This window comes from Aricia agestis, chromosome 10, assembly GCF_905147365.1.
Source record: "Aricia agestis chromosome 10, ilAriAges1.1, whole genome shotgun sequence".
Taxonomy (NCBI): Eukaryota; Metazoa; Arthropoda; class Insecta; order Lepidoptera; family Lycaenidae; genus Aricia; species Aricia agestis.
Window position 1 is genome coordinate 5,849,765 of NC_056415.1, and position 27,493 is coordinate 5,877,257.

The 27,493-nt window shown below is 35.4% G+C and overlaps 1 protein-coding gene across 4 annotated transcripts in view; it reads right to left on the reverse strand.

Moving 5' to 3' along the window:
• LOC121730902 (elongation of very long chain fatty acids protein AAEL008004) overlaps window positions 1-27,493 on the reverse strand; it is a 66,472-nt gene that overhangs the window by 35,796 nt on the left and 3,183 nt on the right. For 2 of the 4 annotated variants that reach the window (XM_042120112.1, XM_042120109.1), the window contains exons 2-3: window positions 23,313-23,316; window positions 10,558-10,633 (exon numbers count right to left, since the gene is read on the reverse strand). In XM_042120112.1, coding sequence (XP_041976046.1) covers window positions 10,558-10,606 — 49 coding nt within the window. In that variant the 5' untranslated portion in view covers window positions 10,607-10,633; window positions 23,313-23,316. Of the gene's footprint in view, window positions 1-10,557; window positions 10,636-23,312; window positions 23,317-27,493 lie in introns of all 4 variants that reach the window. The other 2 variants (XM_042120111.1, XM_042120110.1) reach the window with 2 other exon arrangements.

A 27,493-nucleotide genomic window follows, 5' to 3' on the forward strand; every position in this document is an offset into this window, starting at 1 on the left:
TAAAATCAAGTGAAAATCTTATATTATCTCATTCCAGCAACCGCCAAGTACACCAACGACTTACCCTGGTTGCCGGAGTGTTGTCAGGACGTCCCTGTTGAGAAGAAACGTTCCACATTCTTCAGTGGATATAATGTTAGCTTCTCTCTCACAAAACTCTATTAAACAATACGATTCCTGTTTAAAGAAGTGGTTCCAATTTTGTGTAAAAAATAAATTAAGCTTTTATCAGACATCAATTTCAAATATTTTAAACTTTCTTACAGAACTTTATAATAATGGAGCCCAATATGGTACACTCAATAGCTGTAGATCCGCATTATCCCTAATACTCGATACCGAAATTAGTAGTAATGACAATTTGAAAAGATTTTTTAAGGGAGTTTTTAGATTGCGACCGCCCCTGCCAAAATACAATTTGACTTGGGATACCTCCCTAGTTCTAAATCATATTGGTGAATTGTACCCTAACGAGTCATTGGACTTGGAGACAATTTCTAAAAAACTTATAACGTTGCTGGCACTCGTAACCGGGCATAGGATGCAAACGATATCAATTATTAATATAAAAAATATAGAGTGGTTCCCCGACAGAATTATTGTAAAAATTCCCGATCTTATAAAGACGTCTCGCCTTAACTCGACACAGCCAGCTCTTATACTGCCATATTTTCAGGATAAACCTGAAATATGTGTAGCTAATACTTTAAAACAATTTTTAAAATTAACGGAACCCTTACGAAATAATCATTCTTACCTTTTTATCAGTTTGAGAAAGCCACACTACAAAGTAACCTCACAAACGTTAAGCCGTTGGGTGAAAAACACACTCGAAGTATGTGGTATAGATGTCTCTACTTTTACCGCCCATAGTACGAGGCACGCTAGCACCTCGAAAGCAAATAGATTAGGTGTAGCCTATATGTATAACCTAGACTTAATAAGGAAGACAGCAGGATGGAGCGCTAACTCCAAAACCTTTATTAAAATTTATAATAAAGATATTGTAAATGATTTTGATCACGGAGTTTTTGCTAATAGGATAATGTCAGGACAATAATAAGATAAGCTGATATTTTTATAAATCCTGATTTTTGTTTATTGTTGTTTAACCAATTTAATTATAATTTAAAAGATAATGTAAAAGATATATTCTTTAGAATATATAAAATATTACGTTATATTGTATTTTGTTAAATAAAAATGATTTTTCACAGCAGATGTAGTCTCTCAAAGGCTACATAGCGGCACCTGGTGGCAAATAGAATATGAAAAACCCTTATTAATATTGATGGTTGAAGCGACAACAGCGCGCTACGTCGCGACGTACGCCGTAGACAGGTCGAGCTTTCCAGCCTCCAGGCTACGTCCTGTATGAACTCGTAGCGCCGTAGACCGTAGCCCGTAGCTCTACGAAAAAGTATAAACTTCTCAACTTTATTTCGTTCCCAAAATAAATAGCTTGTAAATTATTTTTATTATAAGCATAAATATATTATTAAGACTAATAATAACGTTGTATATAACTTACAAGCTATTTTAATTAAATAAAAAGAGCTTATAAAAAATTAACTGCCGTTGGTGTGAATTAATTTTTCACCTAAACATTTATAACGTATTGTGAATGATTCGCGAAAAAATTCCGTGCTGAAATATGAGGTTAAAAAACTTGAGTTAAAAAATGTAAACAAACATGAGTTAATATCAATTTCATTTTCCTTAAATGAGTGTCGAAATTGCACGCATCATGCTGCATCACGAGTGAGATGTTGCAAGTGTCCATGGGCGATGGTAGTTGCTTTCCATCAGGTGACCCGTTTGCTCGTATGCCCTCTTGTTCATATAAAAAAAGATGCGATAGGGAACGTGCTCACAGTAGGAAAGTACGAAACTCAATTCTCATATTATTAACTTGACATGTACCATCTATAGCTCCTATATTTACTTTTAAATAAAGTGCTGGCTTCTGAGTACTAACATCATATACTTGAATCCGAAACTTGTACTTTTTTTATGAAATAAAGGGGCAAACGAGCAAACGGGTCACCTGATGGAAAGCAACTTCCGTCGCCCATAGACACTCACAACATCAGAAGAGGTGCAGGTGCGTCGCCGGCCTTTTAAGAGGGAATATGGGAGGGTAAGGAAGGGAATAGGGAAGGGTAGGGAAGGGAATAGGGTAGGGGATCGGGCCTCCGGTAAACTCACTCACTCGGCGAAACACAGCGCAAGCGCTGTTTCACGCCGGTTTTCTGTGGGCCCGTGGAATTTCTCTTACCACGTGAGAACTACTACTTGACATTTGCTACCGTCTGCAGTTTCTACACGTTTTACGTTAAAAGCCGTCAGTCATATCCTAATAGCTTGAGCTATTCGGCTTTGAAGCGCTGCTCCAATCGTTACTAGGAGAGTCCTCTTGTCGTGTGCCAAGGCTGGGGTTAGTGTGATTGAGTGCCACTTTTAGATCCATCAGTCATCACTCATCACACATACACTTTTAACGATTGATAACTCTAAAAGCTACAAATTATGTACGTGGGCGCAAATGGAAAATACAAAAATCAATTTTATTAGTTTTTCCGTTACCTAAAGCTTCGCCTCCGAATATTAATTCCGCGATGACCTAACCAATTGTGGCGGTTTAGTAGTTAAGAGCCTTTTTAATGCAAACAAAGATTATGTCAGCTAAAACTTAAAGCTAAACAGTAAACAACGTGGCCCTACTGCTACTGTGCGCAGATGATCGAATATAATTATATCCCCTACTTAATATTATAAAGGCGAAAGTTTGTTTGGATGTTTGTTACTCTTTCACGCAAAAACTACTGAACGGATTTTAATGAAAATTTACAATAATATAGCTTATACATCATAACACATAGGCTACAATTTTAACCGACTTTCAAAATGGGGGAGGTGTTATGTTCGTTTTCTTATATTCAACGATTACTCCGTCGTTTGTTAACCGATTTTCAAAATGTTTCTTTTGGTATATAGGGTATCATCCCAATTTGGAATTTTATTCACAAAAGTGGTGATCTGATGAAGGATCCATAAGTAATCGAAGGAACTCCTCAAAATTTATAGGAAAACATGTGGTGACTTCGGTTTCGTGAGAAGTATTCTAAGCATATGCTACCAACAAGTAAGATTTTGCACCGAGGTATACCTGGTATACCGTGGTTCGGAAGGTGCTGAGAGAACTCCTGATTCTTTATAGATACAAGTTTGGGAGTTTCGGCGTTGTTTTAAGAACGGAAAGCATATGCTACTATGCAATTACATTCATCATCATCATCACTGCCATATACCATTACCATACCATTTCATAGTCTTTTAGATCGAGACTCGAGTTTGCCAAGCGATAAGTAATTAAAAAAATCTATACCTACCTAATATTATAAACCTGAAGAGTATGTTTGTGTGGGATATGTGCGTGGAGGCCAAAGGAAGATCTTCCGACCGAGCGAGGTGGTATGCTCGGTCAGGCCGGAGCCCACGTGATACATCTCAACTGTCGTATATATACCGACGCGCTCAGAAAACTTCGATAGCGTGATGCAGGAATGTTAGGCGAATTGTGGGTACCGCCACATTTGCTTGAACTCAATCTCAGGTACTACAGGTCCGATTTAAAACTTATCTCAGTGTTAAGGATATATCATTTATCGAGTAAGACTATAGGCTATACAGTAGAACTCCAATTATCCGAACTCCGACTATCCGGATCGCCGATTATCCGAATCACGCGTCAGCCCGAGTGTGACCACTTGCAACTGCTCACCGTCAAGCGAATGCGTGACCTGGCTGCCCGAAAACGGTTGAAGACCGCAAAACAGCTTACATTAACGGAGATGTTTAAAAAACAATGATTTTTATTTCTAAACTTGTACATAAGTACATTTTATTTATATTTAAAACATGTGAAAATTTCATGTTTCTTTCATTTAATTCAATAAAAAAATAGTGCAATATCAAAACGTAGCTTTTATTCTCTCCAATGGCAATTTTTTTTAAAAAAATCCGATTATCCGAATATTTGATTATCCGAATAGGCCCCGGTCCCCATTAATTCGGATAATTGGAGTTCTACTGTATTTTTTAGATTTTGCCGAAATTTGGCATACCAAATTTCAGCAAAATCGGTTCAGCCGCTCAAAGGACTCCATATAGAGTACTTTGAGTCCCGGGAAAGGAAATAAGTTATTTTTTATCCCGGAAAAATGTACGGTTCCGGCGCGAAGAACGAGTTTTGGCGCAACGGAGTTGCGGGCGTCATCTACTAATAAAATAAAAAGACGTGTTACATCGCCACGTATATCTGACCGACAGTAATAATGACATCTACAACTTATTGTATTATCATGAAGCGTGAAGGAATCTGCTAGTGCATGCTAGTCTTGATGTGGTGATGTTTTTCACCTTGGCATCCGAGCAAGCAATGTTGTACACGAAAACAGCAAGGTAAATCAGCAAGAGAATATTAAAACCCCATGTGAATTGTGAATTTCTATACTTATACTACTAGTTTTAATAAAGTTTAGGGTTTATTGTATTATACGTAATAGACATCGCCTAATGGTCGAAATTCGACCTTAGTTTCAACGACATTAGGACTACTACCTATATTTTGTAAAAATATAGGTAGTATTGACTTTATCATATTTTTTTCAACTCTTGTCTCTGGGACTCAGCTGATCTCAGACTGGCCGTGTAAGCATTGTCTAATAGTATCTAAGATTCAATAAAAAAAAAACTATAATCCATTTTAAACTTCTCACCCTGTTGTCAACAGACTTCAACCATAAATTTAAGAGTATAATTCGTATATATAGGCTTGTCACTCAAAAATCTGTCATTATTCCTAGTGTGTGTGTTGTAGTGTGTGTAATGTTTTCAAATAAAAACTAGATGATGCCCGCAACTCTGTTGCGCCAAAATTCGTTTATCAAATTTCCAGGATAAGAAAAGGAAACAGACAGACAGACACACTTTCGGATTTATTAAGACACACTTAAGCCGCTGAAGCGATTTTGATGAAATTTGATATGCAGATACTTAAGAGTCCCGGGAAAGGATTAAAAAAAAATTAGGTTCCTGTGCGATAAACGAATATTTAGGCGCAACGGCAACGGAGTTACGCGCGTCATTAATTTATAATTAAAATAAGAAGCTAGTTAAGTTTTCAATGATTGTAAAAATATTAGTAAGTATAGATATTTAAGGTACCTCGATTCTATCATTTGAATGCGACATTAATGCGTTACTTGTTTGATTCAATCCGTTACTCAAACAGCAAAGTTTTAATCCACAACGTTTCAAAGAATCAAACGGACGAAGTCGCGCGCAATAGCATGCGATGCTAGCTTTAAGTACAATAACAATTGAATAAAAGGCCGAATAAATTATATAATAAAATATTTATAAAAATAATTATATAATTAAGTATACAATTTGTGGATTGTTAAACACTATATTTGTAAGAATTACAAAAATATTAATTTAAAACAAAATAATTATTATTTTATTCAAATTGTATTATAGGAAACATTTAAAATTTAACTATGTTAAAATATAGTTTTTAATCTTTATTTTAAAGGACTTTAATTTGCCATAATTCTATGTCAGCCCAAAAAAAACATAGTTAAAATGTTCCACAATACCTAATTCTACCTTATTCTCGCTTACGGTAATTAACGAAATGGACAGTTACAAGCAGTTACGAAAAGTATTTGGTAATATGTGCAGTTACATACGAAAAAATAGGTGGATACCTATACTTAACAATTAACATAGCTGCAAGAATTGTTAATGGTTTTGAAACTCGCAGGACTTTTCATCTCTATTATTGCATTAGATAATAGAAGTACGTTTTGCGTCCTTTTACTGGCTAAGTTTTAAAATTAGAGTAGTTACTTCGTCGATACATAATATACAATGTGTAACAAAACAACAGTGATAAATAATAATATTTTAGGGTGTGTACTGTCACTGTGTATGTATCCCATTAAAGTATAGAGTTTTCAGTTACAGGCTATCACATTTTTCACTGTGAAAGTAAAAAAATTTCAAATAGTATTTTCGGTTATAATAACCCGTTAATGTCTTGAACATTAAAATAGAGTTTGATGGCAAAAAGCTACTTTTGGTAACAAGTACTGCTACTATAGTATAATTATTTATAAAAATTGTTTCTCCTGCAAACGTTTGTCAGTTTGCACATACCACAGACGTAAAAAAAGTACGGACGTAACCTTCTCTAATCACGAGTGAAGCCTAGTTATGGCCGCCCGTGTAGGACGTGTGCGTGATATGAGGGTTGCCATATAAATCATAAATTTCCCTACTTTTAAATTTTGTAAACTCAGACAAGTTAAATGTATTTTTTATACTTAAACATATTTTTATGTTTTTTTTTGCTTCAGAAATGTAAGCGGTTGTTAAAGATGTCATAATGAAAATATTATTTTTATGACACTATAGATAGAAAAAAAACACATGTTACGTACAGAGAAGTATATTATTTACATAACATTATTAGTAATAATGATTATGTACAAACATTTACAATAATAAAATTATTACTAGCTATTTGACCGAGCTTTGCTCGGTATTCGATAAAACACGAATAAAATGACATTTTCTAAAAATAATTCCTAGCTAGACAGATTTGTCGCCCCCGAAACCTATATAAGAAACCTGTATACGAAAAGATATAAGATACTTAAGTCCCATAACCCGTTTCATCAAACAATCAAGTAATTTTAAATAAATAATGGCTTGTTAAATCAGTTAACGGCCTGTTAGAGCTATCGAGAGTTCTACCATGCGCTAACGTCAAATCAAATCACATAACATGGTGTTAAATTTATTCCTGGTCTAGAGGTCCATTCAATATTTTCATTCCTACTAGGTCTCAATGACGCTCGGGTGACTACACCAATAGCACCTTCCCTCCCCTACTACTGAAGGAAATCTAAGACAACAATTTTATCTATGGACGCTTCACACCACGTCAGTCTGACCCCGTGCTAAGTACCTGAAGGACTTGTGTTACGGGTACCAGACAACGGAAATATATTTAATACTGTTATACTATACATATATTTAAGATTTTTATTATATGATACACATATTTAATACACACCCATGACCCAGGAACTTTGAAAACTTTTTGTTCCGTCGGCAGGATTCGAACCCGCGACCCCCGGCTTGAAACACCGACAGCCCACCCACTGAGCCACAGAGGTCGTCAAACAACAGTTATATCCACTTTTGTAAATTAAGAAATTAATAGGGGTGTAGACTATTTTTAGGAAATATATTTATTTTACAGATGTACCATCAAGGAAGTTGATTCCTATGCAACTGACAGACCAACGTTATTTGGTCGAATACTTATGTCAATTTAATGTTAATTGTGATCTGTCAGCTGGGTTTGACGTAACGCAACCAAACTACTTATGTCCCCGATTTGCATAGGAATCAACTTCTCTGATAGTACATAAGTATTTTGTTACACCTAAAAATATGTATAAAAAATAAATACACTCTTATTTCAATAAAAAAAATCACTTATTAAATATAAAAAATATTATAAAGTTATTAAGTAAAATATGTCCATTTTCGGTAATTCTATAATACAAACTCTCAAAAAAACAATAATTTGTATTAGATTTCGTTTACTGTCTACACCCCTATTATTGTATTCCTGCCTAATTACTGGTCAATAGTATGCTAAATACTTACATGACACTAATAAAAGACAATAAAATTAATTATTTGATTATTTAAAAATAATTTAAAATTTTCCCCGGTTTGGGGAAAATTTCCCCACTTTGTTATGGACAATACTGACCTGTTGAAGTTGAATTAATATTTACATTATTTTATCAAAATACTTTAAAAATATGTTATCTTACCTATGAAATATTATTCCTTGATGTTTTTTGTGTAAGGTTGTATTGTTCTTGCACCATTTTACAACACAAGATGGCATATTTATTTTTATTTATGAATGACAAAGATGTGTCACCGCGATGCAGTCTAATTGCGTAATGGCGGTACGATCGGCTTATTACAGTGCTAGTGTTTGTGCAAGATGTGTACATATGATCGCCTGGGCTTATTAAGGGTGCTTCACTCATTTCTTAATGGCGATCCGTCCGTACTTTTTTTACGTCTGTGGCACATACGAGGTATCATATCTTTATAGACAGACGATTTCATGAAAAGCAAAAGTTTAAATAATATTATGTTCGGCCCTGGATGTTTTTAGACAAGCGACACCATATTCATAAATTATTACATACGAATCACTTAAATACAATATGTAAAAAATAAAAATATCAATTTTAATGAGTCGTACCTAGTATCTTTTTTTGGTGGTTGTTCCCATTATTTGTGCTCAACAATGTAACAATATTTATAATTTCACACACTTTAATCACCCTTATTATCCTCGTTTGGCTAATTTAGGTATCGAGATGGTGACTGCCGAGTAGTGCCGAGTGCCGGCTATGATAACGTTGTGAAACGAAAAGTCATAACTAAGAAGCGAGAAGATTAACTCTAGCTAAGATTTGCCTTCTCTTGAAGCTTCAGGGCCTCTATCATGAGCTCTTAAATCCATTCATTTTACGTCCTTCTACTTACTGTATAAGGACGTAAAGTGAATGGATTTAAGAGCTCATGATAGAGGCCCAGTGTCAAAATCAGTGGACAGCGGGGCGGGAGCGGTGGCGACGGCGCGCAATGTATAGATTTTTTTATAGTAAACAACTTAAGAAGGTTAAAAGAGAAGGCAGGCATGTAGGGAGGTACATCTTCTATGCCTGATAAATAGATAGGTACTTATCATATAAGTACAGATATTATTTAGGTAGGTGTACCAAAATGTTAAGTATATGAGCAAGTTTGAGCTTTAACGGATGGTGTGTTGGTGACCCATACAATGGGTAACGTTCTTTATGAATGTTTTTTTTTAAATAATATGAACAAAACCTTTTGAATCACGCCCACCGGCAAAATAGTTCAAAGTCAACGTGAAAATTTTTCAACTTTTAAATCGCCAATTTGAAGAACATTATTATTTTAACCTTTATAATGTCGAGTACAGCTACAAATTTTTCCAGGACGGAAAATATTATTCACGATTCCGTACACCATCTATACTGTGTATGGTAATTAATATATTTATGCTGGTGATTGTACAACCGACGCGCGACGTTTGCGTCACATCTCTCGCGTCGACTTCCTAGTAACGCCGCGATTATTGTATTCACTGCAACTGCATATGCTTAGGAGGTTAACAGATACAGTTTATTTGCAATATGGACCTATTTGTTCAAAACAGACCAACCCACGCAATGACAGTTCTGAGAAAAAGCAATTATTGAAAAAAATTGTCTTCTCCAAAGTAGTTATTCAACTTCATTAAAAATTATTTAAAATATTATACTGTTTAATAATTGCATTAGAATATAAATATAATAAATAATATTTTTTGCAAAAATTGCTTTTTCTCAGAACTGTCATTGTGTGGGTTGGTTCTGTTTTGCATAAATAGGTCCATATCTAATATGAATTATGGAGTGACAATACAATAACAGGACCCTGATTCTACTTTTTAACGCAATTTTAGAGCTTCGCGGACATTGTGAGGTGGCGGAGCGGGGCGGGCTGATTTCTCATACAAAGTTTATGACCGAGTGCGCTATTATGTCAAACCAACGCGAAACGCGTTTTGATTGGTCAAAACTCCAGAAATAATGACTTGAAGTATTTTTGACGTGTAAAATAATACTTTTTATAATAAGGTTCGGACTGGATCGAAATTCGAAGCTGTATTAATGTTGGATTATAAAAGCAAAATCGGTGTACCTACATGTAAAATACTGAATGCATTGAGTAGTAGGCGCGGATGATTCAATATTTATTATGACATAAGGATAATGCTGCACCTACTTGAGTATTTCCAGCAACTGATAACTGAGTAGGCGATTTCAACATTATGTCAGCCACCAAACTAGTTAGTTTATACCAAACGAAAACAGGTGAACTGATAAAAAATATTATCAGTTTTAAAGAGTGCCACATTATTTCCATTACTGTATGTTAGCCATTTAATCATCACTATCACTATAAAAATGTTCAGTATAACGCCCCTCCAACTCCATGTTGGCCCATGATGGATAAAAATTATAATTGCCACTGAAAAGCTGTCTACAGCATGCACTGCATGGACAATCGTCGTCGATCATTGACAAAGACAAATGAAGGGTCCTGTACCCAAAGAATAGGGAATGCCATTTTTATTGAAGTCAAATCTTTGCCTTAGTCTCCAATTATTACTTAATTTAAAAAAAGTGAACAAATGACGCCAAAAAGACGTTTTTGTCTATGGCCGAAGCCTGAGAATGTTAGTGACATACCAGTAAAGAAAACCGTTTTCTCAAAATCTATTCATTAGGACATTCCCTGTTCTTTGCCTGTGCTCTTCAAATATTCTCCTCTACACGTTCGTAATAAACTCATTACAAAAAAAGAAAAACTCACCGCTCCTGTTGTCCATGAGGTCTGTATACCACGCCTGAATAGCCTCCATCTTTGGTTTATTAACTAGCGAATTAATCTGAAACAAAGATAGATAGGTCGGTGAGTAACTAGCGAATTTATAACACAAGGATAGGTCGGTGTGACACGTCTGGTGGAGTTTAAATGTGGCCTGGTAATGGGAGCGGTGTGCGTGCTCGGCTGGGGCCATTTCAGCGCGGGGGTTAATAAGTAATTACTGTGCAGGGCGTGGACTTACGCTGAAAACTACCAGATAAAGCGGGATTTATATGAGTGACTGTTGTACTTTCAACGTACGGCGACCATGTTTGGGTTCATCCATAAAGTATGTCACACTCCTACCCAAAGGGGAGGGGTTGACATGTCACATGGAGGGACCTAAGTTTTGTGACATCACATTTAAATTTTTTAAATACATATTATAATAAATTAAGAGCGCACCTGACCCTAACTTGACTACATACTTAAACCTAGATCTCAAAATCTGTAAGGTCTAGAAAACTGATTTTTTGACACAAGTAACTGCAGTTCATGAAGATTAAAATATGCTCAAGACGACAACACGATTACTGAAAAAATGCTCGATAGTTTCTTTTTTTACAAAAAACCTTGTTTTAGACACATTTTTGCTTGGATCTTCGAAGTTTGCTGTCTTTTCTTTAATATTTTTTAATATCTAAAAAGGTATTGATAAAACCTAAATTTGCTCAAAACACTTTTTTCATAATCATTATAGTTCGTCTTTTATTCAAGTAAACTAACTTGGCGATGAATCCGCGCCCTTCTTTTTCACCTGGCATATGAATATGAGTGTGAAGAGAGGAGGACGATGTTTGATTTTTGGAGTCAGGAACGCTCTTAAATAGCGAGGGGGGAATAATAAGGGGGTGGGCCCTCATAGATCACCTGTGACAAAGGGGGAGGGCGAGTATAAAAATCATGAAAATCGTGTGCCGTACTTTATGGATGGTCCTATAAGCTAAGTACTCACATACGGTTTTGCTCGATAGTTTTACTCCAAATAGAGCAATAACCACCGTGTGGACCGCAAAACTGGCAGCTCGAAGGCTCGCTTCGAGCCGGCTCGATGGAATTAAATATGTCAAATATGTCATTTCCTTTCATTCGGAGTAAAACTATCGAGCAACTACTTTTACTATTATACTACACTATTCACGTACTAAAGCTGTACTTTTAGCGTAAGGTGGCGTAAACGAAATACACTATGTAAGGTCATCATCTACGGATCACTTCAAGTTGTAACGACTAACGACCGAGCCACATTGCGATGCATTTTTAAAAGAGTCATTCTTTATTTAAAGCAACATACAGGCAGCCCAACCACGCAAGCTGTTAGTATGTCAATTCAATGTACGTAATATTCTTGTTTAGTGAATAAATTTCAGTTGATTCAAATTCAGTTCAAAATGATGAAAAGCGACTTGAAGATTTACACGGAGAAAATTAGCTGATATAATATTCGTAAGTAAACTATTATTAACTAGCAAATGACCAGTAGCTCTACCATGAATTTTACGATTTTAGTTCCGCAAGTAACCGCTAGAGGCGCTGTTTTGCCATACTAAAAATTTACGTAGTCGGTATCGAGTATCGATAAATACTATAGCTTTAAACTCATGGTCGAGCTACAGTGGGGTAAACAGAAACAGGACAGCTACGTAGCATTATCGAATTGCTGTCTTAATCTTATAAATCAAACACATATTAAGCGATAGCAGTATATTTTAAATCCCTCACATTGTTTATATCACGCGTAAAGATATTATCGTTAACGGTCAATCTTATTATTTTGTTTTTTTTTTTTACATTTGTTACCGAAAGTGAGCACAAAAATGCCGATACATTTCTCAAACAAATGAGATCTTTCCTCATAGCAGGTGAATCGGTATGTACACCTTGAATGAATAAAAAATAATCTCGGAAACGATTAGGCCTATTAGTATAAGGATAGAGTTCTTTGGGAAAATATTATAATATATTATGTTAATTAGCCGCTAATTACGGACTTGCCGAGTAAAAATCTTTGAGGAAACATAAAAACATAATAGAAAAAAAAACGTTTTTTTAAGTAATATACAAATTAATTGGAGTTGAATTTATTGTGTGTTTCGACCTAATCTTATATTTTTTTGTTTGTTCTAATTATTAGTAGACACAACTCAACGAAATAAAAGAAAGGAAGGTGAGGTCAAGACTCTATTGCTAACTAGCTGTCCCGGCAAACGTTGTTTTGCCATATAAAGTAATTCGCCCATATTATTTTATTGAAGTGACTAAATAAGTATGGCACAATAGCAACGTCCAACGCTATCCCGTCGCACAAACAATGGTCTCCGTCAGTCTCGAGTTGTAATAAATTGTGTCTGTCTGTCTTTATTTCTTCACACTAAGGGCCTGTTTCACCACTTTCTAATAAAGTGCCGAAAGTGTCGAATAGGCTTTTTACAGCTTTTTTTGACAGATTCTATCGATTTAAGTGGTGGATAGCCTATTCGGCACTTTCGGCACTTTATTAGAAAGTGGTGAAACAGGCCCTTAGTGTGAAGAAATAACAGACAGACAGACACAATTTATTACAACTCGAGACTGACGGAGACCATTGTTTGTGCAAAGGGATAGCGTTGGACGTTGCTATTGTGGTGAAACAGGCCCTTAAATAGATGAACGGAACAAGATGAAATTTATTATACAGATACTTTAAGGTCGAACGGACATTGGATAGTTTTTATCATCGCAAAATGTACAGAACCTGCGCGATGAACGAATCTCAGCGCAACGGATTAGCGGGCGTGATCTAATTTATTATTATCTTCTAAATATACCTATTAAAAAAAAAATGCCTCCGTGGTCTAGTGGTTAGAGCGTCGCTCTTGACTCCGGAGGTCGTGGTCCCGCGTTGAAAACATGTTATTTCCAAGTTTGGTTAGGACAATGCAGGCTGATCACCTGATTGTCTGACAAGTAAGATGATCCATGCGTCGGATGGGCATGTAAAAAGTCGGTCCTGCGCCTGATCTCTCGCCAGTCGTGTCGGTCTTCCGTCCCACTGGGTTATGAGAGTAAAGGCACTATAAAATTTACTCCTGCGTACCTGGTCTGGTTTCAATGAAACCGGCCACCGTCACCGAGACCGGTGTGGGGGAGTATTATACCTATTAAAACAGGACAGAAACAATATTTTCTATCTTTTTTTATCGTGGTAGTGTCCATAAAATATTATATCAGCTACAGCAAAATATGTGATTCTCGATAAACTAATTTCGCCCAACAGTACGGGCGTCATCTATGCCATATCATAAATTTCTATTATCAATATAAAAAGTAGATAAAAAATATTCTCAGGCCCTTCGATCAAATATTTCTGTATTTGATCGAAGCTCAGGCCTAACAAATGTACATACAAAATTTAATTAAAATCGGTTGAGCCGTTTCGGAGAAGTTGACGCACAAACACATAATAAATTAAATAGCAATGACATGATAATTTTATATATAAGAAGATATTCCCATTAAAAAGAGACAGAATAAATACAAGATTCTCTATTCCGGACTCCCGATTTATTGTGGCAACTGGCAGTGTCCACAAAATAAGCTACTCATCCTTTGTTGGGGCTAAGTGTGCAGTGAGTGCCTCCTAAGTCGCCGTAGACGCTAGAGATAATACCCACTTAACATGTCAATCCCGCAACGAGGATCACTTTCCTTGTGATCAGCACGTACTGCGGGCTTCAAAATCTTTTTATTATTTCACATAAAGCTGTTTTTTATTGACTGATCATCAGCTATTTGTGGTCTCATAAGTTATAACTTATAAGAATAAGAATGGATTTATTTTTGGCATCACACAATACATCATAATATAAGTATACAGTTCGACTATAATATTATAAAATTAATTACTACAATACTGTGTGACACCAAAAATTGGCCCCAGCTCAGCAAACGCAGCAAGCAAGCCCGCTGCACTAATTTTCTGCAGAGGCCAATGAGTGGCTTCACAATGCTACTAAACTAAACACAAAATTATTTACTGAAAAAAATAAATAATAATAGCAACAAGAAGTCAAGAACTAACAAATTACAAATTACTTATTGTATAAGTTATAACTATGCGTATGAAACACACTAACGGCCGTTCCCAATATTTGATCTATCTCTGGTTTTGCCCTACTAGAGATAGGAATAACTCACATTAGACATTAGAGACATATATTTTATGTCAATTATGAGCTATTCCTATCTCTAGTAGGGCAAAACCAGAGATAGATCAAATATTGGGAACGGCCGTAAGGGCGTTTTTCCTTGCGGGAAAAGCATATATCGCCCGCAATAGGATTAGGGTCTTGTCTGTCTTTCGGGCGGCCAAGACTATGGTCACAACATGCTCTTGGCCGTCCGAAAGCCAGGAAAAACATAATGTTATATGAAACGATAAGTTGCAGCAAACTTACCGCACGCGGGCGATTATCCTCATTCCAGGAAAAGCATATTGTAATATTAAATGATAGGGTGTGAACTTTCATGCGGAGCAGATCCGCGTCCGGGTGGTAAGGGCTCACACACAAAACTGCGAATTTGCATCGCATGGCAAATATCTGAGACAAAACTAAAAGTGACACTGCGATGCGAATTCGCACGAATTAGCAGGTATATGTGGGAGCTCATAATGATGGTTTTAAAGATTTTTAACTTGTTTGCACACTGCGGTGTGACCATTTGCATTGGTAAAACAACGCCAAGCGCAGTCACTTAGTCAAGGGGGCGACTAACCCTAAAGTGTCCATTTTATAATTCATTTTTATACTTGAAAATAAGCCCCGAATTGTTTTATTTTCTAAAATTAGATACTACATTATATTTCCGAGAATTCGATATGAGCAAAAACACGATATCTTGAAAATTTCTCGATAGAAAAAAATCACAAAGATGCATCTAATTTTCACGAATTTTTCATTAATTGTCATAACCGCGCATTGAACTAAGTCAATATTTTAACACATTGTATAAAATTTTATCATTGAGAGATCGACCTAGCGGATTTTTAAAATGTTGTATATTTATCGAGTTATTGAGAAAAAACTAATTTGGCGATGAATCCGCGTCGTTCTTTTTCACCTGGCATATGAAAGACGGGCGTGAGTGTGAAGAGAGGACGATGTTTGATTTTTGAGGTTAGTCGCCCTCTTAAGTACATTACATATTAAAAGAATGAGCACGAGTTCCTTCTCCTGTAAGTATGTTTAAACAATCGTAACGTTATCGAAAATGATTTGTACGACATCCGATATCGTAACGATTACTGTAGGTATCTTCCATCTAGGGATCATAGGGATCCTGTAGGGATCTACAGGAAATTATGCTCGATCTTCTGCCATGCCCATTGACTGTACCTTAAAGCTTAGGCCAAACCTACGAGTCAGTGACGGAGCGTCAAGTTGCGTCAAGTTGTCAAATGTGTTTTTTGTATACAAAACACACATTTGACAACTTGACGCTCCCGCTTCGCAGTCGCTTGGTCGCGTAGGTTTGGCCTAAGCCTAATTATAGGTCTACAATATATTCTATTGATGTAGTATTTTGATATTTTACTTAGCCACAAAAGCGGACGATCGACGGGCGAGTAAGACCAGCGGGGCTAAAATGGTCGCATTTAGCAATAATTCCTCTTAATCAATTCAGCAAATGAATTGTCAAAACTGTCAAACTGACAAATGTCAAATTAGTAGGAATTACTGCAGATCGACAAGGTTTTTTACTAACGTGAGCGGGGGGGGCTGCACGTAAGGGAGAACTGTCATAAAATGACGTTTTTGTATGATGGCAGCGTTAGTTCCTTTTTTCGCCACGTTCATATAAAGCCTTGTCGATTTGTAGATATGAACTGCAAGCAGAGTGACCATTTTGCAATTTTAAGAAACTGAATCATATTATAATTCTACAAAGCGACCATTTTAGCCCCGCAGGGTTTTATTGTTTGCCAGTGTATGTAAAACCGCGGTTTTAAATACTTACCGTCAAGCCTGGCTCGCGGCTCGGCGTCGTTCTATATATTTTAATCGGCTCGCAATAAAAGTCCCTGGCACAAGAGATGATTTCGACGGTTTTGCTCGCTAGTCAATCAGCATCAACTAGCCGCCAGGTTTGTCGGTATTTAAAACAGCGGTTTTACTCGCCCGTCGATCACCTGCTTTAACGACAAATGTGAAATGACCGATAAGACATCAACCTATTTGCTAACATGGCTTCAATTACTTTTAACCATAAACTCCCATCAGAATAGCGTGTATTGGTTTGCCATAATTGTCAACTACACAGTACACACCCTTGCTGTACACACCTTGCGATAAAAATAATTGGACAATGGACATATAACATTGATAACGCATTACGAATAGCATGAACCAAAATATATTTTCAACATTATCAACATTTAAATATAGTTAGAAGAAGACTAGTGAGCTTTGTAGAGACATAATACGAAAACGGGGCTCTACGCAAAATTATCGAAAAACGGGACTCACGGGACTCTACAATATTTTATCGAAAAGCGGGACTCTATGCGCATTTCACAAAAAACAGGACTCTTTCACTGAAATGGGAATTTCACTAAAAACGGGACCCTCCCGCCAAAAGTACAGACCTTAGTCACGTAGTTTTACACTCGTGGGGTCATCACAGCCGCGCGTAATCTAACCATGACCCATAGCGTTACCTAACACAATGTTAATTTCGTTCCACATTTCACCTCATCCAATCTACTATCAACATACCGAGCAACGATGCTTTCAGTACAAATATAGATTTTATAAATAGAAAAAATCAAATCCCCCTAGGCCCGAAGAGTTGGTAAATGCAATGTGTTCCAACCATGTTCCACTTGTAAGAAAAAAAATTAAAAGCCTATATTTATTACTTATCTGCGAAGGACCAAGGTCATAGGCCATTGTCATAGATCTCCATAAAAAGGTACATACGTCTACTTGTATGTGTCAAAATACCTTAAGAATTTATACTGTTATATTATTTCGTGGTAAGTGTACGATTACGGAGTATCACGTATGTTTCCAAACTCACGTCGAGTGCACTTATGCGATATTGTCACGTTCCGAGAACTATCATATAACACTCGCGACGAAATACTAGACTCTTGTTATAGAATACCTGTTATGTAGTGTACAATCTGTACATACATACATCCACATGACTGGGGGCCGATTCTCACGCGTCGAATTTCGATCAGTCTATACTCTATCTCAATCTCGTACGCGCATGCTACATGACACTTCAGTGAGATGACGTGCGATTACTCAAATGCCAGAACAGGGGGTGCTACTTGCACATACAGTAAATAATCCGACCAAAATCCGACACGTTGCACACGTCGTGTCAGAATATTGACAAAAACGTTCTCAAACGTCGAACAAAACTTTATGTTTACTGTCTGTGCTGGTGCTGCCACCTGCCTCTACCTTTGAATTTTTTTTTTTGAATATTTAAATGTCGGATCTGTCAGATTAAGATAGGGGATGTTTTGTATACCCCAAAGAAGCTTCCATATAAAGCACTGACGATACAAAGGTTAGGTAAGCCTGTAGGGACATTTTAAAATAAAAAAATAAAGCTTCACTAAGCTTCGCAGATATTTTATTTTGCTCTAAACTAAATGATTTAGTCCTCGTTGTCTAAAATATATTTATAATTTACCTATATAAGCAATTTTCTGAATAAGTATATTTTCTTTTTCAAAACTTTAAAATGGTTGCAGTTTCTGAACCCACCGCTAAAATAAAAAAAACGCTCTTAGTATTTTTTTAACAGCTTTACCTAATGTACAAACCTACTAGGTCCCCATAACGCTCGAGTGACCACAAAAATAGCACCCTCCCCTCCTCTACTATATAATTTATTTTCTTCTTTTTAGACCATTAAAATAAAAGCTTTTTTTCAAAAAGTTTTTTGTTTATAATTGTTACACTCGAGAATCGGGCCTCAGGTTGGAATAGTCGAGAGCGAAGAGGATTCAATTGACAAAGCTTTATGAAAACATTTCCGCTGAATCTGCTTAATTTCGGTGGAAACTCGTGAGCTAACAAACGTGAATAATTCCTAATTGGCATATCCGCCACTCTAGAACAGAAGAATACCTAATAGAGATAGGACGTATCCATACTAATATCCATACTTTCATCCAAACGAATATTATAAATGCGAAAGTGTGTCTGTCTGTCTGTTACCTCTTCACGCTCAAACCGCTGAATCGATTTTGCTGAAATTTCGCATGGAGATACTTTGAGTCCCGGAAAAGGACATAGGATAGTTTTAATCCCGGAAAAATGTACGGTTCCCGCGCGATAAACGAATTTTGGCGCAACGGGGTTGCGGGCGTCATCTAGTATGAAATAACTATGGCAATTGCGTCGTTCTTATTGCATTCATGTTTGTGGTTTAGGTTTGTTATACCTTAGATTTATTTTACTGTATGCTACTCTATTTAGAACAAAAGTTATAACAAGAATTATCTACAGCTTTTCTGAGCTCTTATCACACTCGCACCATTATAATATTATGTACATATTATCACCAATCTACCAAAAGCGTGTCTTTGTCAACGCGTACCCCGCCCCGCTCACTCCAGAGTCCAACGGGGCTAAAATGGTCACATTTAGCAATTCCTCTCAATCAATTCAGCAAATGAATTATCAAAACTGTGAAACTGACAATTAATGTCAAATTAGTACGAATTACTAGACATGAATTGCAAGCAGACTTCCATTTTGTGATTAAAAAAAATGAATCAAATTATGATTCGGAACATGATTCTCCAAAGCGACCATTTTAGCCCCGCTGACCCCACAAAATATGATACCACGCACGGTGCATTTTTGGCGATCGATCGATCTTTTAGTTGTGCGAAGCCTATGTTATCAGATACCTAATTATAGAATTAGATCTACCTTGTACCTATAACTACCTATGTATTTGCATTATTCAATAAATAATAATGATTAAATAGTTTTTGTAGTTTGTTTTTCATGACAGATTTATTACTTATGAGTACTTACATAATTAATAATAATTTTGCAAAACAAGTTTTTCTGTTGTAGTTTGCAGACCAGTTTCTGCATTGTTGTGTAGAATTTTCGAAGCCATAAGAATTATTAATAACTACTATTGTTTGCATCATTGTCTAAACTCTAAAGGAGTTAGCTGTGACCGGTAACCTAACTCCAGGTAAGTAATGTAACTATTCTACTAATTAGGTGTGTACCGAAGATGCATTTAAGAAGGTATTTAGAAAGTAAAGGTAGGTAAAATAAAAATATTGTGAAGTAAGTAATACATTTGTAAGTGAGTCTGACAATGCTAAGTTTTTCTCAATGTGAAAATAATTATTATTTACTGTTTTGGTAACAATTATTTTACTATGAAAAATTGCTTTATGACAAAGCATTCAACATAAGTAAAGTCATCAAGTGTTAATAATTATAGTATTCAATATTTGTATTTTCCTTGTTAATGTAAAGCAATTAAATACAAGTAGTTATTATATAGCTCCTAACTCGAATATATTTTTTAAAATATAATATTAGGCCCCGGGTTTTTTTTGTTTTTAAATTAAAAACACAGAATAAAGCAGGAAAATTGCACACAAAATGATCCGTCTGATATCAACAGACACCTGCCGGTATCGACACATTCTAAACGCTGTTGCAACCTCGCGGTCTCTCGCCGCAGTTATCGATAACCGAAATATCGATATCGGTTGCAACTTGCAAGTACTTTTCGAAAAAAAAAACTTTCACTGTCAAAGGCTGAAGCAATGTGTTGCAAATATATTATTATTATTTTTTATTTATTGGGAGCTGGAAACGAGTCCTTTGCTCTGTTGCAAATATATGGTGCGTAGGGTTGTCAGACGTCAGGATAAACCCGGCCAAAATATGGCTTTTTGAAAAATCTTCTGGCCAAAAATAGGCGGTGCCGAGCGTTTGTTTGTTTGGCGAAATGTTTATTGTAGAATTTTCTAAGTGCATGACATTTTTACGACAGAATTTTCACGTCGTCATTTTCTTCCTACTACAAAATCGGTCATACCTGGGGATAGTCAACTTTTTAAATCCTTCATAACATGGGATGTCTAACTTATCTACCTGACGTCCAGCTTTTCTACTAAGATATAGTCCACCTGGCAACCCTAGCGTTTACGTAAGGAGTTGCGCCAGCGCGGCCCGCCACCCGCGCCCTGCGGAACCACTGACCTAGTGCCACAGACACCCCACCACAGCCATCCCATAGAACGTTCTCAAACATTGCGTTACTGTATGTGTTACGTGCACTAAGAATTATCGTTTATATATTCTTCGAAATGCAATTTCACTAGCTCGAAGGTTACAACTGACAGGTAACCAGAGCATCATTTTCGTTTCGTTTTCATTAAGAAATACGAATAATTGCATACGTTTTTTATCAAAAAAATAATAAAACGAGTAGGTAATAAAAATACAAAATTTAAATTATTATATTAATATGAATAAAAATAAAATTGTACTATGCAGCAACATAAAGTTGGAATTTTTGGAGTTGGAACGCAATATAACTAAGACTTATTTTCCCTATATTTTTATATTTAAGAAAATTATGAACTCAAGCCATGTAAAAAATTCTGCTTTCCTGAGGGCATTTGTATAAACCTATTTAATAATAATATAATGAAATATGTTTTTTTTTTTTATGTATGTTAAAAACTAAAATGCATTCAAAATTATTAAAGATATAATAATTATAATGTAGAAATACGGACCTATAGAAAAAAATAACAAAATTGTCACTTGGCTCTACATTTTTGTTCCAATGCGGGTTTCGCAAAGGATTTCCCTGTTAAAAAGGGAAATAGAATTTCCAAATAAACTAGTCAGGCTTCTAATTACCTAGGCTAATTAGGTAAATAACTAAGTAGACTTACACATTAGAGAAACAGGTATTTCCCAAAAACAAAAAGAAGTCATTCCTAACCTGACCTACCCGTGGCATTTCGACCAAAAAGCGTACACCGGTGTTTCGTTGCAATTAACCTAGGATTTGGGTATAATAATAAAAACCACTGTAGTAAGTACTGCATTAAGAATTGAATATTAAATAAATGAGTAAGTACTAAGTAGTGCTCTTGCGACCTAATTAGCTAAATAGTTAGCGAAGAAGTAGAACGAAATAAGAGAATACGGGCCTTTCACGAAAACATGTGTTTCGCCTTAGCGCTTCGGATAAAAAGAAGTACAAAAATTTCCATATTGATGTAATAAACCAAGGATTTACCATTATAACAATAAAAACCACTTTAATGAAGATAATTTAGTTACTCACAATGCAACTGACAACATTACAAAGAGTACTTATGGGCTTTTCCTGAGAAGAATAATTCTAATTCACTCCTACGTAGTTAGTTAAAATATGGTTAGTAAAAACATGAATAATTAGGTCTTCCTGAAATTTAAAGCGGCCTCTACACGTTGGCCGTGTTTGCCGAACAGAAGGGGACGGCGCTATACCAGAAAGAAAGACGCAAATAATTCAATCTCTTTTTATAGTATAGCGCCGTCCTCTTCTGTTCGGCAAACACGGCCAACGTGTAGAGGCTGCTTATAGTATAGTGGACATTTGCTACAAAATAATTAGGTCATATTAGATTAGAAGAGAAGAGAGAAAGAAACGTATGCGGTATGAAAATGGTGCCATTTTATTTACACCACAAATGTCCAAAAATATTTACTACGGTGTAAGCCTTTCTCGAATGAAAATATAGAGTATATATACTACCTAATTAGGTCAGGAATGTCCGAAAAACATTAGCGAAATGGGCCCTTCCCAAATGTTACCCCGCGGCCTCATACTTGCGGCATTTCAACCGCGATGGGCCAACTCTCCTTGACATTCGTGCAACACTCTCACTTGTCACAAGTCTCCGTCGTCCAACCTTGATTTTTGATCGGATTCCGAGAAGAATTATGCAACTGAGAATTTTCGAGATTTTGGTAATTGTTAGAAAAGTTTGAAATTGTTTGTTTATTAAGCGTTTCTTTCTTCCTTTTTTTAAATGAATGTCGCATATTAAAATCGAATTGTTGTGCCTTACTTACTCAAAATGTTGAAATGAATTAATAATTATATATTTTTTTCACTAACAAAATTTTTAGTTACTTATACTTGTCCAATGTCTTCATAAATATATAAAAAAAAGAAATTAAGATAAAACATGAATCAATTTAAAACACTCACGAAGATACTTGAATAATTTTGATTAAATGTATGAATGTTCTTTACCATTCAATAGATTCGTTACGCTTCATTATACAGTCGGATTCTCACAATAGATGCCTCGGAGTGTTCGCACAGTTTCAATCAGACTAAATATTGCGGTCGTTTTGTATGCAGTTTTACTATGAATATTTTTTATTTGTAAAATGGGTCATTGGTTTTTCGTACCAAAACAACTCGACCCATTGGATATGATTATTTGGGATTTTAATTTTTATTATCTGAGGCCTGCTGACCCGTTAATACGGGGCAACCTAGTTAGTAGTTAGGTCACTATAATTATATGAATTATTGTGCTACGTTCTTTTGTAATGTGGGAGAATTCAATATTATTTTTTATTTTCATCGAGGATTTGCTCTATGATACGTAGTGATTGTTTATAGACGTATTGTGCGACCTCTACAAATCTTCTCAAATCTTTAGATCTTAGCTTAAAACTTAAGGTCATTAACAAATAAAAGATAAATATTAAAGTGTTTGCATAATATGATAGTGATCTGCTTTAACAATATACCGGAGAACAGGAAGTATAAATAAACTAGTTCGGCCTTCGGTATAATATACTCGTAGTATTTATTAGGAAGTTGATGAAAAATGTAAATACACTCAAAAATAAATAAATTATCATATTAAACAATTAATTTTTACGTAAGAATAACTAAAAGGTGTTAATGACGTAAGCATTGGAAAAGGGCTTAAGGTCTCAAGGTCAGTTTAAGGACATGAAGGTGGGCAACAAGTTGAAAGAAGCAGTACCAGTATCCTTCAGTCTTTCGCCTATAACTCTGTTAGGTCCCGTTTTCCTTTTGGGACAAGCTGTCGTGGGACGAAACATCCATGAACCCATTAATTTACATCATAATATAATATCGGCACTTAGCACGAATTGTCATGAAATGTCAAACAGATCATTTTCACACCATCACTTATTAGAAGAATTTGACCGTGTAAAAACGATTAAACAATACGTAATTATTTCTGATTACATTGATTGCAAGTGTAATTACTATTGCTTGTAAATTAATTGCAAGTCGACAATCTACGTTTATCTTGAAGTAGACCGGAAATGTAAGGACTTGGAACTATCTGTAGGACGGTGTTACTTCTTTATCTGTATATCAGAGTTACGAATTATTTCGAAATTGCTTAAATTTATATAAGTGATAACATACAAGTTTTTTTTTCTGTAGAGATATTGAGAAACCACTATGTCGGTAAAATTAATCAACCAAATTACTTTACTAAAATTTAAAGCCATAACAGGTGTAAAAAATATTTTGAAATCAAATCAAATCAAAATTGTTTTATTTCTGAATAAATTTAAAATAAATGTTTTCAGAATGTCCTACATGATGCCTACCACCGGTTCGGGAACTAACCCGGCGAGAAGAACCGGCGTAAGAAACTCGCAATGATATCAACATTACTGAAAAAATCCTTGTTGTAAAGTAACACTTTTTAACAAACGTGTTAGTGTTTGTTTACCCTTCCGCCTTGCCAACAATAATGTATACAACGTATGGTGATAAAAACTACACGAAAAAAACATTTGGGCCGGAATGTTAATTATCATTATTATTTACACTCGAAGTTAAATCGTAAATTAATTGTACCAAATCTTCATAATTATAATAAGTTACACAGGAACTTTTAATTGTAAAGATATTTTGAATTTATAACAAAGAATTAAAAATCGGAAAAGTGTGAGTTGGCCTCGCACACGAAGGGTTCTGTGTACCCTATAGAGCAAAAATAAGTTAAAAATTGTGTTTTTTTGTATGGGAGCCCCCCTTAATTATTTAATTTATTTTAATTTTATATCAATTATTAAAGTACAAATACAAATGAGTATTTACTTTGTGAACATTTCAAGGGCCTGAGTGTTGCAATTATTAATATGGAGCAAAAAACATTAAAAAAATCACGTTTATTGTATGGGGGCTAAAATATTTAATTTATTTTGTTTTTAGTATTTATAGTTATAGCGGAAACCTACGAATAATAAAAACTAAGGAAAAGTAACTCCGTCAAAAAACATGCTCCACAATACTTGTCAAAAAAGTGTACCTTAGGTACACATTTCAATACATTTGCAATATTTAGGTGACCTTGAGCGGTACTAGGCTGACGTTACATGACAGATCAAAAGGAACCAAATTTAAAACGGTAATAGTATGGGAGTAACGATTCCTTAGTTTTTATTATTCGTAGGCGGAAACAGATATGGTATATAAAATCTTAAAAAAAATATATGATACTTTCCCTACACATCAAGCGGGGATGATTTTTTTTTCGCGTCCACCGTGTGGGATGTCGTTGGATAGGTTTTTTAAAAATATTATGAGTATTCATAGATCATTTTCCGATTTAGGGATAGGGATTTGTGAAATATGAAGTTTCAAAGCGGAAAAAATCGTTGAAAAAATCAAAGGGGAAAAAGTCCAGTGTCCCCCCTTCTACCAGCTAAACGGTTGCTTCTGGAAATGTGAAAAAATTCACGGGAGTAGCAAATATGCTGAATTCAAAACGAAAATTATCACGGCTAAGAAGACTTTAAAGTTATTGTGTAATAGTCGATCAACTAAAAAAAAAAGTATCAAAGAACTTTTCGTTCAAATTCCTTTGAAAATTGAACGTCACTGAAATTATGTCGTTAGTAGTGTAAAACACGTTATAAATGTACATTAATTGACCATACAAAAATTATCAAAAACTAGCGGTACCACGGAACCGTAGGTATATTGCGCGTGGCCCGACACGCACTTGTTTTTATTGTCTCTTGTCTTGTCTCTACACTGTCTACTTGCCCGGTCCTTAATGGTAAATCCTCAAAATCAACCAACGAAGTATGCCTTTCGAAAAGTTTTATTATTATTAAATACTATAAAGTATAAATACAAATGCAAGTCTACGTATAAATAAAAGGACAATCTATAGGTACTAATATTATAAAGCGGAAGAGTCTGTTTGTTTCTTTGTTTGAACGCGCTAATCTCAGGAACTACTGTAGCCCTAGCACGGCCACCAGTAGAAATACGAAAGTATAGACAAACTGTCGAGATAAAATTAAGGCGCCATGCCGATCTTTTTTCGTTCCGAAAAATTCAATTAAAATGCTACTTTATGACAGACTTTAATCGTAAAAATTCAAATAATATCCTACTTTATGACACAGGCTATAGTCTGTCATAAAGTGACATTTTAATTGAATATTTGTCGATCGCGATTAGCCGCGGTAAAGATCAGAACGGCACCTTAAGTTTATGTCCACAGTTTGTCTATACTTTCGCATTTCTAGGCTACTGGTCCGATTTGAAAAATTATTTCAGTGTTAGTTATTTCAGTGTTAGTCTAGTATATTATAATTAAGCATTTCATCTGAATCTTTATTAATAAATAAATATTATAATAATCCATACTAATATTATATTCAAACTACCATATCCATACTTAATAATTAATATACTAAGTTTATAGAAGCTGGGGCGGGTCGCTAGAAATATTATAAATGCGAAAGTATGTCTGTCTGTCTGTCTGTTACCTCTTCACGGTCAAACCACTGAACCGATTTTGCTGAAATTTGGCATGGAGATATTTTGAGTCCCGGGAAAGGACATAGGATAGTTTTTATTCCGGAAAAATGTACGGTCCCCACGCGATAAACGAATTACGGCGCAACGGAGATGCGGGCGTCATCTTGTTAAGTATAATAAGTATAACCATCCAGCAAAAAATAAGTTTTGTGTCAAATATTCAAGATTGATATGTTCGGGTGAGACATAGATAAAATTTTATCAAAAACGTTCCTTTTAACCATACGATTTCGAAGTCATAAACTCGAGTGCGAGATACGCGTATTTAATATGGCATCGATAGCGGCTAGTGAGATAAAAGATAAGCACACTGCACAGCTTACGTTCAGGAACGTGCCAATACATAAGTATTTCCAATAGAATATAGATAACTTGTAGAATTTCATTACCATGAAGTACAATTGTAATATTATGTATTTTGATGTTTATTAATAAGAAACCGGACTGATTCGATTTTAAACGATAAGAAATAAAATAAATAAAATAAAAAATGTTTTATTTCTAAGTAAATTTGAATCAAATTTTTTCAGAATGTCTACCTGATGCCTACCACCGGTTCGGGAACTACCCCCCTACTAACTAAATGACAAACTCTTTTTGCCTAGTGGCAAAAAGCGTGCTCGCAATTTCTTTTGCGCGGATTTTTTTTATAGATAACATTTTTTTATAGATAGAAACTGTCGTATGTCCTCTCCTGGGATTTCAAAGTATCATCACGTGTTCTCGAAATTCCATAAAAATAGATTCGGCGGTGTAACCGTGAAGAAGTATCAAGTAACAGACATAATATAATAGCAACAAAGTTCAAGGAATTTAATATGCGTTGTATGTACATCCCTTACAGCTGACTGGATTTATCTATTGAAATAAATATCTATCATAATTTTCAGGTAAACATATCAAACACAGTCAAGGACAAACAATGCATATTACCTACTTTTTTCACGTTCGGCGAGCGCTGTTTATATTTCGTCATCGATTATACCCGAAA